At 42.3% G+C, this 13,567-nt stretch overlaps 1 protein-coding gene across 6 annotated transcripts in view; it reads left to right on the top strand.

Moving 5' to 3' along the window:
* FGD4 (FYVE, RhoGEF and PH domain containing 4) overlaps positions 1 to 13,567 on the top strand; it is a 514,720-nt gene that overhangs the window by 432,516 nt on the left and 68,637 nt on the right. For all 6 annotated transcript variants that reach the window (XM_069228222.1, XM_069228225.1, XM_069228227.1 and 3 more), the window contains exon 7: positions 6,782 to 6,938. In XM_069228222.1, coding sequence (XP_069084323.1) covers positions 6,782 to 6,938 — 157 coding nt within the window. The remainder of the gene's footprint in view (positions 1 to 6,781; positions 6,939 to 13,567) is intronic.

A 13,567-nucleotide genomic window follows, 5' to 3' on the forward strand; every position in this document is an offset into this window, starting at 1 on the left:
CCCCCACATGGGTCTCATAACTTGGGGGGCATATTAGATGACCCAAATTCGTTGTATATATATGATCCAGATCCTAGAACACCCAGTGATCCAGATCTCTACCGAAGTAGACCATTTCCACCTGATGATTCCACCTCATATCAACAAGTCATAGCCAGGGCAACAGCCTTCCATAATGTACCACTATACACTGACCCTATTGAGCAAGACTTTTTATTTGACACCATTGCTACAACGCATAAAGAAAGTCAGTTCCTTCCCGTGCTCACAGGCATGCTTCGAAACACGCTTATGAGCTCTTTAAGGAGCCAGTCAGCGCACGCATTATCACTCCAGAAAAGATAAAAAAATATAAGCCTGCTCCCACAGACCCTTTGTTTATAAAGGTTCAGATTCCTCCTGATTCTATTGTCACATCAACCGCACGTAAAAGAGAAAATAGTCAATCTACAAGGCTCACTCCCCTTCCTGACAAGGAAGGTAAAAAATTAGATTCAGCAGGCAAGAGTCACAGCTCAGACAGCCAACCATTGGCGTATTGATAGTGTCCAGGCGTTGCTATCACGCTATGACAGGACTAATTGGGATACAGTGGAAGACCTCCTTCAGTATCTTCCTGAGGAGCATCTTTAAAGGGGTTGTGAAATTGTTGCAGAAGGACAAGCTATTACAAATAATTCTGTTTGTTGTGCGCTGGATGCTGCTGATACTGCTGCACACAGCTTTATTACTAGCGTCATTATAAGAAGACATGCTTGCTCTGGTGTTCAAGGTTTAAGCCAGAGGTACAATAGGCAGTGTTAAGGATGGCGTCCGATAAAGAGCACCTTTTTGGCCCACAAGTTGATACCACACTTAATTTTTTTTTAAATAAGATAATGAAGCTTCCAAAGCTATGGGGGCACTGCAAGCCACTGCACAACGTGGTACTTTTCACCGCCCATGTTTCACAAGAGGGTTTAGGCCATCCTTTACAGTCCAGTCTACCACACAAGCCAAGGCCACCTCTCGGTTCTACACCAGAGGTTCTATAGAGGATCCTATAGAGGGAACAGTAACAAGGGCAGAGGAAAACCATCCACTTCGAGAGGCTCCACCTCTGCTGCCAGACAATGACTTCCTCCACCTTCCACCAACTCATACCACTCCTGTAGGGGGAAGACTTCAATATTTTTACCCACAATGGTCAGACACCACCACCGACCAGTGGGTTCTTTCAATTATCCAAAATGGTTATTGTCTGGAGCTCATTTCCACTCCCCCAAACATACCCCATCGCACTCAAAATCTTTCACAGGATCATCTCGCTCTTCTCAAGGAAGAAGTGCAATCTCTTCTCCTCAAAGGGGCCATAGAGCCAATCCCATTAATACATCAAGGTTCAGGAGTATACTCCCTGTACTTTCTCATACCCAAAAAGGATGTTTCACTCAGACCAGTTCTAAATCTCAGGCTGTTAAATCACTACATTCTATTAGAGCACTTCCATATGGTAACTCTTCAGGATGTCGTTCCCCTTCTCCAATAAGGCGACTTTATGACAGCACTAGATCTAAATACACCTAATACCTCAGATTCGTGGTTGCAGGAAAACATTGCCAGTTCAAGGTTTTACCTTTTGGGGTCACAACCGATCCCAGAGTATTCACCAAGTCTCTTGCATTAGTTGGCGCACACCTCAGACGACTATACATTCATATCTTCCCTTACATGGGTGACTCGTTCATCAAAGCCAGCATGTTACAACAGTGTCAACATCACACTCAACTCACAATCAATCTCCTGCACACTCTGGGAGTCATAATCAATTATGTCAAATCCCATCTTCATCCACTTCAGATACAGCGTTATCTAGGAGCGGTACTCAATACACAATTGGGGCTTGATTTTTCCAAGCCCACTCCGTGTTCAAGCTTTTCACTTATTTATTTCTCAGTTAACAGAGAACCACCCATACACAGTGCGGGCTTTTATGCATCTGCTAGGGATGTTGCCATCCTGTATTGCCGTCGTACCTCATGCTAGACTTCACATGCGTCCCCTTCAATAGTGTCTCTCTCATCAGTGGTCTGAGACACAGGGTCAACTGGAAGGTCTAGTGTTGTTGGACCACCAGGCTCACCACTCTCTACAATGGTGGAACACCACCAACCTTATGAGAGGGCGGCCCTTTTTGGACCCTATGCATCAGATCATTCTCACAATAGACACATCACAGACAGGTTGGGGAACTCATCTCCACAACATCACAGTGCAAGGTCTTTGGGATATCACTCACCAGTCCTTACATATCAATTACCTGGAACTGCAAGCAGTCTTTCTAGCAATGAAGGTGTTCCTCCCACACTTGCAACGCAAAGTGGTACTGGTACATACAGACAACATGACTGCCATATATCATCTTCAGAAACAGAGGGACACGATCATCTCAGCAGTCCCATCTTGGACAGACAATATGGAAATAGGCAATTATCACCACATTCAGAAGCGGCGCAGTATCTCCCAGGAATGGACAATCAATTTGTAGACCTGCTCAGCAGGATGCAACAACAAGCCCATGAATGGCAACTCCACCCACAAGTCCTTCAACAGTACTTTCTAAAGTGGGGAACACCTCAGATAGACCTATTCGCCACCGCTCAAAATGCAAAATGGCAAAACTTTGCATCCACCTACCCTCACCCTCAGTCCAAAGGCAATGCTATATGGGTGAGCTGGTCAGGGATATTTGCTTACTCTTTTCCGCCTCTCCCACTCATTCCTTTTCTAGTTCCGAAACTCAGACAATCTTCCCTCACCATAATACTTGTAGTTCCTACTTGGGCACGACAACCATGGTACACAACACTTCTGGATCTCTCACTAGTTCCACACCAGACGCTCCCCAGCAGACCGGACCTTTTAACACAGAATCAAGGGCAAATAAGTCATCCAGACCCCAAGTCACTGAACCTAGCAATATGAATCCTGAGGTCATAGAGTTTGGATATTTACAACTACCGCAAGAATGTATGGACATTCTTAAAGAAACGTGTAGACCCACAACTAGACGATGTGGCGCACCAAGTGGAAACGCTTTGTCTCCTACTGCTAACCAAAAAACAATGACCCTCTTAAGCCAACAGTTCAAGAGATTGTTACTTACTGCATTCACAAAAAGCTAATTTAGCTTACGCATCCATTGGACTTCATTTAGCAGCTATAGCTGCATATCTTCAAAACAGACAGCATACTTCTTTATTTAGAGTTCCAGTCATTAAAATAGCTGCATATCTTCAAAACAGACAGCATACTTCTATATTTAGAGTCCCAGTCATTAAAGCATTTATGGAAGGACTTGAATGAGTCATTCCACGAAGGGCACCTGTGGCACCATCTTGGAACCTTAACATTGTTCCCACAAGGCTCATAGGTCCCCCCTTTTGAGCCACTAAATGCATATCTCTTGCAATTATGGAAGGAAGCTTTTCTGATGGCTATCACTTCCCTTAGACATGTGAGTGAGCTCCAGGCTTTAACCTTAGAAGAATCATTCTTCCAGATTCATAAAGATAAAGTAGTTCTTCAAACTAACCCTAAATTCCTCCCAAACGTAGTTTCACAATTTCATATCAATCAATCAATCAATAGAATTGCCAGTTTTTGTCCACAACCTGATTCTGTAGCGGAAAGGGCACTTCACACTGTTGATGTCAAAAGGACTCTTATGCACTATATAGATAGAACCAAACAGTTAAGCAAAAGTAAAGAACTTTTTGTGGCCTTTTCAATGCCTCACAAAGGAACTCATATCAAAAACTGGTATAGCTAGATCATGGTCAAGTGTATTCAAACTTGCTATGCTAGAGCAAAACAACACTTACCTGTGACACCTAAAGAACACTCCACTAGGAAATCTGGTGTTTCAATGGCATTTATAGATAGCAGACCTATAGCTGATATTTGCAAAGCACCACATACCTTTACAAAACACGATTGTGTAGATGTACTAGCACGTCAACAAGCCAATGTTGGGCAAGCAGTGCAAAGAACACTTTTCCAGACAATTGCAACTCCTGCACGCTAGCCACCGTTTTATGGAGAGACTGCTTTACATGCTAAGCATGTGTATCTATAGCCACATGTCATCTGACGGAAAATGTTACTTACCAGTAGACCTCGGTTTGGGGTATGTAGTGCTGTAGATTCACATGCGTCCTCCCTCTTCCCCGGACTCCTGCGCCGTTGCAATTATGTTAACATGTAAATATTGTACATATGTTGATATATTGCATGGACATCTCTTACTCTCTTCACACTACTTTACTCTTCCGCCTACGGGCAAAACAATCTAACAAAGGACTTGATGCTCATGCGCAGTATCATCGAGAGGAGGAGTCACTCGATACTGTGACTCGAAAAGCTTCTTTGAAGAAAAGCAAGTTGGACCACTCCGGACCCAGAACTAGATGGCGAGCTTATGCAAAGCATCTGAATCTACAGAGCTACATGCCATGAACAGATCTCTACTGGTAAGTAACATTTTCTTTATTTACGCAGAAATGAGTGCCGGTACCCACCAGCCCTGCAGATTAAGAACTAGTGTTTATTCTTGAAACAAACCTTCTTTCGTAACAAATCTCAATCAGTACACTCAGTTTTTTAAAGCAACTATAAATTAATCCCTCTACCTGTTTTCACCCTGCCTTTGGCCACTTGTTTTACTTCAGTCTTCACACCTTTTGCTTTCAGCTGTATTTCTTTTTTTGTTTAGAACTTGCCATTTGTGACTACAAACTGTTTGGCTGTGCCAGTCGGCCTGCCCGCCAGCCTTACTTCATTCCTTACTCCCCTGCTTTCAGCCAGTAGGGCTATGAAGTCTGCAGTTTCTTATTCTATCCTTCAGCTGCTGCCACCGACAGTTCCTTGGCATGGGGTGACTTGCCTGGGCCACTTTTGGAGAGTCTGCGATGTCTGTAGCCTTGGATCAATCACATAGGAGACTTTCTATAAATGGTGATTGGGTTGTTTTTAAATAAACCCTTTCATGGCGACCTGCAGCTACTTCCCTCCAATCCACTGTCTTGAATAATATAGAGCTCAGGAGCCAATTGACAGATAATCTCATTCAAAGGTGGTAATGAGGCTTCATAAAAAATTGAAGGATGCTCCAATTGCCGAGGTTTCCGTTTACCTGCCACATCTGGAATTTGGGGAAGCACTGAAGGTAGGGACACAGCTCGCTCCAGTGTCAAATACCTTGTGCTCCACACTGCTGTTGATTGCCCCCCTGCCTTTGGCTTGTCAGACATTTGGGAGTGAGGGGTGCAGCACAGACCATGGACAACTTATGTTGTGTGAAAAAGGACGCTTTATTGAAACAGGTGCACATCACACCTTTACCTGGACAAACTGCCTTACAAAACTGCAAACCTCTTTATATATGGTCCCAACCACATACCCCACCCCACAATTCTAATTTTCAGTTGTTATGGATATCAACAGTTTTCAACTTTAACTTTGCCCTAGAGCCTATAATTGCATGAAACAAACTCTAAGCAACCAAACGTCCTCTGCTTAACCTTGAACTTCCTGCCTACCCTCCCTTTCCATGGGGTTCACTAACTGGCAAAAGCAACCAAACTTCTGTAAACTCATGCAAAACCTTCCAGGCCTCTGCCAAGCATCTGTCTCAAGCGACAACATACAAAATTATCCCCTGCGCACCTGTCTCAGCAACGGGACTCCACCATAAGCAAAACCACTGCTAAAGACCCCCCCTAAAGGTTAGCACTATGGGACGCGAGGATGGGGAAAAAAGCCACAATAATCTCCCTGCTACCAGTCACCAGGTCATTCTCTATACATAGGTAGGCTATGTGAGCTATGTTCATAGCCCAACATATGAAATGGCAGTCTAGGACTGCACCACCCTTCCAATGTGCCCGGGGGTCAGGTATACCCTGATTCTTCGACTGTAGATACCTTTACACCAGTGGGGAGTAAGGTCATTATACCTGATATGCCCCTTTATTCTGTTTTTAATTATGATATAGGTTCCTACATATACTGTGAATAAAGATTAGGTTTGGAATCCTATAGTCATTTTTAGTTTCACCTCATCCAGTCCTCTTTCTTTTTCACATTCTTTCTGGCAACTACGATCAAAAGATCTCTGGTAAAGAGCCCCCTTGTGGGGCCTGTCAGGCATTGCAGTGCCGTCCTGACGAGGAGAAAAGCCCGATGATGATGCATGTCACCCATGAGTGAGTGAGAGCATTTGTTCTGAACTATGGACATGTGGTAATCTAATAGCTCCACACCGAGTTGACTGAGTGGAACTATTTATATCGGAACAGTGTTCTTGTATTTGTCATTTGTGGAATTAACACCTATTAGCTGCACCTAGAAATGATAAAAATAGAATGTGCTTGTTATTATCGCTGAGATATTTTCTTTAGTCTTTTAAACAAATATAAAAATTAATTACCAATAATAAATGTCCTCATAGTTTATTTTTTTAATTCATTTGTACACGTTTTAACAAACCTAAAAGGCCACCGGAAAGAATTACACTACAATCTAGTGATTACTGCCAAATTCCAAAACAAAAAAATGTCTGAGTAATGAGAAGCTGCGTCAACGTCTTTGTTATTTAATTTGAAGACACTTTTTAAATTTGTTCGGTTTCCCATGTGCGTTGATTGTACTGCGCCAATATCGTACACAACCACATTGAAGCACAGAAGTGAAGAGGGCACGGTTGAACTTCATCCATTAATGTCATCCTCTGGTCTTGCAGGTCTACCACCCCGAAGATTGGCGACATTCTGCAGAAGCTGGCCCCCTTCCTCAAAATGTATGCCGAGTATGTGAGAAACTTTGATAATGCGATGGAGCTGGTGAAGTCGTGGATGGAGCGGTCGGCCCAGTTCAAACTCATTATCCAAGATATTCAGGTACTAGGTCACTGATTGCAGTACATAAAGGCATTTACAAAAAATGTAAAGTTTAAAAAAACACACACATATAACCTTGGTAAAGTGTGCTTTTCAGAGGTAAGAGGCTCCTTGTAGCCACTGCAAATGAGGGAATTAATACTGGAGGAACCCTGACAGCTCTATCTGGCAGAGAGCCAGTTCTCTGAATATATTCAAAATATACTTTGAGTCATTCATTTTAGAGGGTTGTGATACTGTGACTGTTAAAGAAATTGCCTTCCATGATATTTATGTAAAGCAACCTCACCCTTTTTAAATCCATTCTGTAGCAGTGACTTGACCATAAATAAGAATGGAGAAACTGAAGTAATTGAAAACAGAAATGGCAATATTTCAGAATAATGGCTCGAATCACAGTATGTATCATGCTAACAATAATTCCAATTGGGGACCGTATATAATATTTAGTTTTCTTAGGTGGCACAAACCCAGTTACCATCTCTTTGACATTAAGAAAAGCAGCATGCTGTTTTCCCAGACCTGTCGTCCTTGATGCTGGTTCCACACTGTGCATCTGTTGAAACCTGGGAGGGTGTAAATGAACTGTACTGTCTATGGGTTGGAGTTCACAGTCTCCGGTGAGGCAGCTATTTTGAGTGAGTGATGGTGGAGATCAAGTCACCAATCCAGTGGTCTGTTGGTGTTCATGCAGGAGGGCAGAACATCAGAACCTATCCGGGGGAGACTGAGACACAACTGGCTGATTACAGTATGCAAGTAGACGGCAATACAGGGCTGCTTAAATGCACTGCTTCAGTTTAGACTTCAGGTGGGATTTAGAGCATCAGGACTCAGTTTCAGCTATGGTGGAGAGAGAAAATCACTAATCTCAATCTTCGATTGATTCACAATGGTATTACCTCTTCACTGACAGACTATGCTATGGAAATTCCGCAGAAACAGAAAACATGGGATTAATGTGTCCCTGAAGTAGCCACAAAATACTGTTTTGCCCCATCCAGGGCTACTTGGATGTTTCAAGGTAATTTTCCTACAGATCATGGAGGGGAATCTCTTGTATTTGTTAATATAAAACATATCTTATATATAGAGAATATAAAAAATATACTTGTAATTACTAAAGTGCTTCTTTGGGACCAAGAGGTTATGGAGGGGACCCATGTGGAGTACAGTTTACAGTATTTCCCCTGAACGTCAATTATTGGGCCAAGCAAGCTCCCCTCCCACATCTTATGTGAATGAAAGAGGTGATAAAAACAAAAGGCTGGGGACTATACACATTTGACCTACCAGATAGCCTTCTGCTTTATGTTGCAAAGTCTGATGCAGGGCGCTATCCTAGTGGATTCTTAGATGCAACTGTTAAGGATCTCAGCTGTAAGTTTTGACTGCAGGGAGTGTTTTCTGTCCTAACCATGGGGACCCTGACCTCAACTGTAAAGCACAGCTTCGTGATCCCTTGTTGAGAGTTTTTAGTCTGTAAGGACGTATTCCACAACAGTGACTTGATAGCAACTATCTGCCAGATCTAGAGACAGCGGTCAGGGGTCTTGTCTGGCAGGTTCCCGCGTCTTTCTGCTCCCGTGTCCCATCATTAAGCCAACACGCTGAATTATTTTGTGCCCCAGACCTCCACCGCCATTGCTACCTAAACCCGACATGCAGGAGTGCAGATTGGGCCGATACTTATTTGTGCTGTCTCCTGCCCTTCTTAATGCCTGTCTTCTCTATAGAAATAAGTGATTGTAAGGGCACCTGCAAGTTAGATACTTCTTTGGGATGACAGAGTTCATTCCATAGTGTAAAATGATTGTCATTTTTGAAAATGTAATAATACTTTGAAAAAAAGAAACAAACTGTAGTACTATAGTAATGGAGTTGCTGATACTTCATAGATGCAAAGGTATTGGATACTGTGTTGTAGTGAAATTGCATGGCGTGCCTTTGACATATATTATATACGTGATATTTCTTTTACCTGCCTTAGCCTCTACCTGATGAGCTGGGCAGCATGTTGATGGCATTTGAGACTTTTAAAAGCCAATGAACAGCAAGTGAAACTTTGAGAGGTAATGGGCATCTGTCCCCATTTGTGTTATTTTTTAAGCTAGGAGAAGCGTGGGAGCTATAGACCTCATCCTGGTTTTAATAAGAAAACCTACTTAGTAACACAATTTTGCGACTGGAGAGTACCCCCTTGTTGATCCAGGGAGAAGCTTCCATACTCTTCTGTCATGATGTCAGCAAGAGGAAAATACGAGAGCCAAAGGCAGCCCAAAAATATAACTAAAAATCCAGAATTTGTAGTCCTCCTTGACTAAAGGAGAGTTTCAAGTAGCATAAATCCCTCCTGGCTCTCCTGTATCCACATATAAATCTACCAATCGCCCCCTCTAGTCGCTTGAAAATTGAGTTGTGGACACGTAGCAGGATCATCTGAAAAAGATAAAGAAGTTTAGGTAAGATACTCAATTTGACAATATTACAGCATCCTATAATGCTGATTGGAAGGTGATTCCATGTTCGCATCTTGATAATAGCTGAGTGTAAAGGGGTTCATAATTCAACTGAAGAATTCAACCAACATTAGCACAAATCTTGACCCCCCCAGCTGCTATGGCAGTCCCAAAAACTGGGCTGTCAGCTTGGAAATTCAATATAACATGGGTTTTTGAAAGGTTAAGTTGGTAACTAGAGAAAGCCCCAAACCTCTCAGCCTCGATGGATATTTGATCCATAGATGATAGGTGATCTGTCAACTGTAGTGTGATCAGCTAATGCACTTATTTTAAGCTCAACACCATGTAGAACAACTGGGTGAATCTGTTGATTTGCAACAAGTAATCTTAACTATGGTTTGATATAGCAGGCAAATAAGGGGGATAGTGGGCAGCCCTGGCATATGCCCCGCCATTTACTAAATGGTGGAGAGGTATGCCCATCCAGGACCAATCTAGCCATAAGATTTCTTTAGAGAGACCTAACACCACAGGATAGAAAACGCCACTGATAACAATGGCGGACATAGTTGACCAGAGAAATGCTCATAAAACCCAGTCAAAGGCCTTCTCGGCATTCAGCAGTATCATACCAAGCCTGCTGCCAGTTGTCTTTGCATCATCAAAATGGCTACCACAGAATTTGCATGACTAGTGGTATTCCTAAGTGGAACAAAGCCATTTTGAAGTGGTGAGACTAAATACTGAACTAGAGAGGCCAGACAAACAGCTAGAATTAATCAGCAAGATAAGCTGATGTGACCCTCTCTCCTCAGGAGGTTTCTCTCTTTTTATCTTTAGAAAAAAATATAATGGTGGAATTCCAGGAGGCAGGAATTTCCCCACCATTATTGATGCTTAGCATAACATTCATAAATAGGGAAAGCAGTCTCTCTCGGAATGTTTCCTAGAATTCCAGAGGGGTAGTGTCATCCCTCGCTACCTTCCCCAATGGTAGAGATTTTATTGCCTCTTCTATTCCCTGAATGGTAATATCCCTCTCCAGCACTGCAGTCTGGTGAGGATCAAGGCAGTGCAGACATACATGCACTCTATATATATCATCGATCTCTGACTGTCCAATAAGTAAGGCATGACCATAATTATCTTTATAAAAATCAGTCAACGGTTCCACTGTGACTTGGGTGTCATAGGGAAGAATGCCGTCTTTGTCCTTAATACATTTAATTCTGTTCCTGTGTCTTTTTTTGTGTAATTTGATGTGAGCGCATCCGTCCAGTATTTTCCCCATACTCCTATTGGAGCGCCTTGTTGCTATGATATTTACCCTCTGCTTTTTCACGAAGCCCTCGATCCAGTAAACAGTGTAGCTTCACCAATGCTAAGTATACAGAATGCTCAAAATGGCTTATATCAGTAACCACTTGGGCATGCTGATGCTCAGCCTCCTGCAATTGAATGCGACATTTAGAAGCCTCATCATTCTCTAATTTTTTGGCTTCAAAAATAAACTACTTCGTAGCCCCACCCCCTCGCCCTCCATATGAAAGCCTTCACTGTGCCCCATGCAGCTTAGGGCGAAGCAAAGCCAGTGCTGGCTGCTATAAATTCCCTAAGGCATTCAGTCGTACACGTTTTATAAGCAGAGTTGGAGAAGAGTGAGTGAGTAAAAGTTAAATGACACCCTTCCTTGCTAGAATTGGGTAACTGTAGTGTCACCAAGCCTGGGTTGTTGTCTGGGGTGATCTTAGGACACACCTCCATCCGAGCAAATTGAATTAGTCACTGAACAGTAAATGTCATATCAATTCTAGAGTAATGCCTATGCGGTGCCAGAAAGAAAATTCAACCAGTTCTTATAGGTTATAGGGTTCTTCACACATCAACCAACCCATGAACCTGAGCTACATCCCGGATAACAGCTCTAGTTTTAACCTTGCAAGGGTGAGCGACATAGTAGTGTCCACTTCATAACTCATAACTCATAAAGCAATTGAAGTTACTGAGAAGTAATAGTTCCCACCTAGCCTCTCCAATAATTCTAAATTCAACCTTTGGTTCTTGTATTAAGAATATTCTAAATAACCATGACCTTGACTTTCTTGAGTGGGATACCAAATGGCTTTGGGGCCCAATTTCAGAGTCCTTCTTAGTAGACGGTCTGATCCCAGTTATTCAAACTGGTCTGGTTTAAGATTGTCAATGACATTTCTTGGCTCTAGGGGGACATTTTCACTAAATATTCCCTTCCACGTGCACACTTGTTTAGATCACTGTGGGGAGATCCCAATTTCCCAGCTAGCTTTCACGATTCAGTCGCTAAGCTATGGCATAGTCTTGGAATAAAGACTGTCGGTCGGATTTTCGATTCTAATGGGTTCTGTACCTTTTCTGCTCTGCAAACACACTATGATCTTCCATAAGAGTTATTTTTTAATATCTACAGATCTGTGACTTTTTATTTTTACTTAATCATCTCTATATGACCAGTGGCAAGGAAGCAGATATTTGTTATCTATTATTTATGACTTATTTTTACTTTACAGTAGGCAGACTATCAATTAGGACTCAATAAAAGATCTTGTCTACTTTAGATCGGCCTATTCTGGCTGTCAAATGGAGTGCAACGCTTGGAAATACTATTTTATCTGTAGATATTACAGATGCTCTCTGTAAAATTGGTCAATCAGTCTGTTCAGGTAGTCTTAAACTCTAGCAGTTTAAGACTGCCTGCAAGCTATACTATTCCCTGGAAAGAATCTGTAAATGGGCCAGGAACATTTGTAATCATAAGACCTGCTGCCCATATTGTGGTCTACATGCTGCGGACATTCATATGTTTGTGGGATGTGGTTTGCTGAAAGCCTTTTGGTCGGGCATGGCACAGCTTCTTTCCTTCCTTCTGCGTCATGATGTACAGATATCAGTTAAGGACCTTGTTGGCACACAAACTCGACATTAGCCCCAGAATATCTCTAGTGATATCAGTTGCGATCGCCACTGAGCTTTGCATTGCTAGATCTTGTGTCAGTTCTAGGCCCCCTACAGTATCTGAGTTGTGGACACTCCTGTCTCAGATCTTTGAACTGGAGTCCGCTATACTTAGAGCTGAAGGTGCAAAGGGCCATGCACGCCACCGTCATGTCTGTGTCAACATATCTGACTCGGGTTGAGTTTCTGCTGTGTCTCTTAAATTGTGGTTTATAACATTGTCTCTATGTCTCAACTGCTTATGATAAGTGTCAGTGTATGACTTCGTAAATTAAATATGATGACATGTAAATTAATAAAAAGGAATTAAAAAAATGTCAGCAAGAGAAGGTGCCCTCTGCAGGTGGCACATTTCAAATGAAAATAACCAGTTGCAGCAAAGTCTGATATTCCTCGTGCAGTTTGAAGAGTGCGTTTGGAAAAAGAAACATTTATTTTCAGGTTTCAGAAATATTTCCTTTAAAATGTATGGGGAATCACCACTTCAACTCCTGCCCTTCATATTTTTTATACGCGTTGCAAATTTTGAGAGTGGCTTATTCTCTTAGTGACATGGTAAAAGCGGAGGTTGGAAGGCCTCCTTCTGTATTTTCACCGGAGTCAGTGTTGCAGTGCAGACTGTGGTGAGGGCATCATCCCCACTATATGATGCTTGAAAAAGCCAAATTATTTGAATGTGATACATTACAGCGACTTGACTTGTTTGTTTCTTATTGTAGTGTGGAATTATCCCTATAGTCATACCTTTTTTGTGAAATATAGAGACTCTCATTAATTTTTTTCAGACTACCTTTCCGTTTGAATGATATTTAAAGGAGGAAGATGATTTTACTGGAACATAATTTCCGTCTGAATTATTTAGTCTGCACTTTTTTCAACTGACAAACACATTTTGTTCTGTTCAAGTGTAATTTATAAAGTGCACCAGTCTTTTTTAACCTCCAATTTCCAAGAAGCTTAGCGCTTGTAGGCCCACTTCTCGGATGGTGCATCAACGCTCATATTCAGCACACCAGTGTTCTTCAAATAGCTCACCAGGTCAATGAGTGGAAGTCTGTGTGGTGGCTCCATAGCAAGATGTAGCTGAAGTATAACACACCAGGACACTGTGTGCTGCACCATTATCTTCTTATGCATTTTTGGAGCCCTGGGCAAGAGAGATTTTGGGAGCGCCTG

This window comes from Pleurodeles waltl, chromosome 4_1 (genome assembly GCF_031143425.1).
Source record: "Pleurodeles waltl isolate 20211129_DDA chromosome 4_1, aPleWal1.hap1.20221129, whole genome shotgun sequence".
In the NCBI taxonomy this organism is placed as follows: domain Eukaryota; kingdom Metazoa; phylum Chordata; class Amphibia; order Caudata; family Salamandridae; genus Pleurodeles; species Pleurodeles waltl.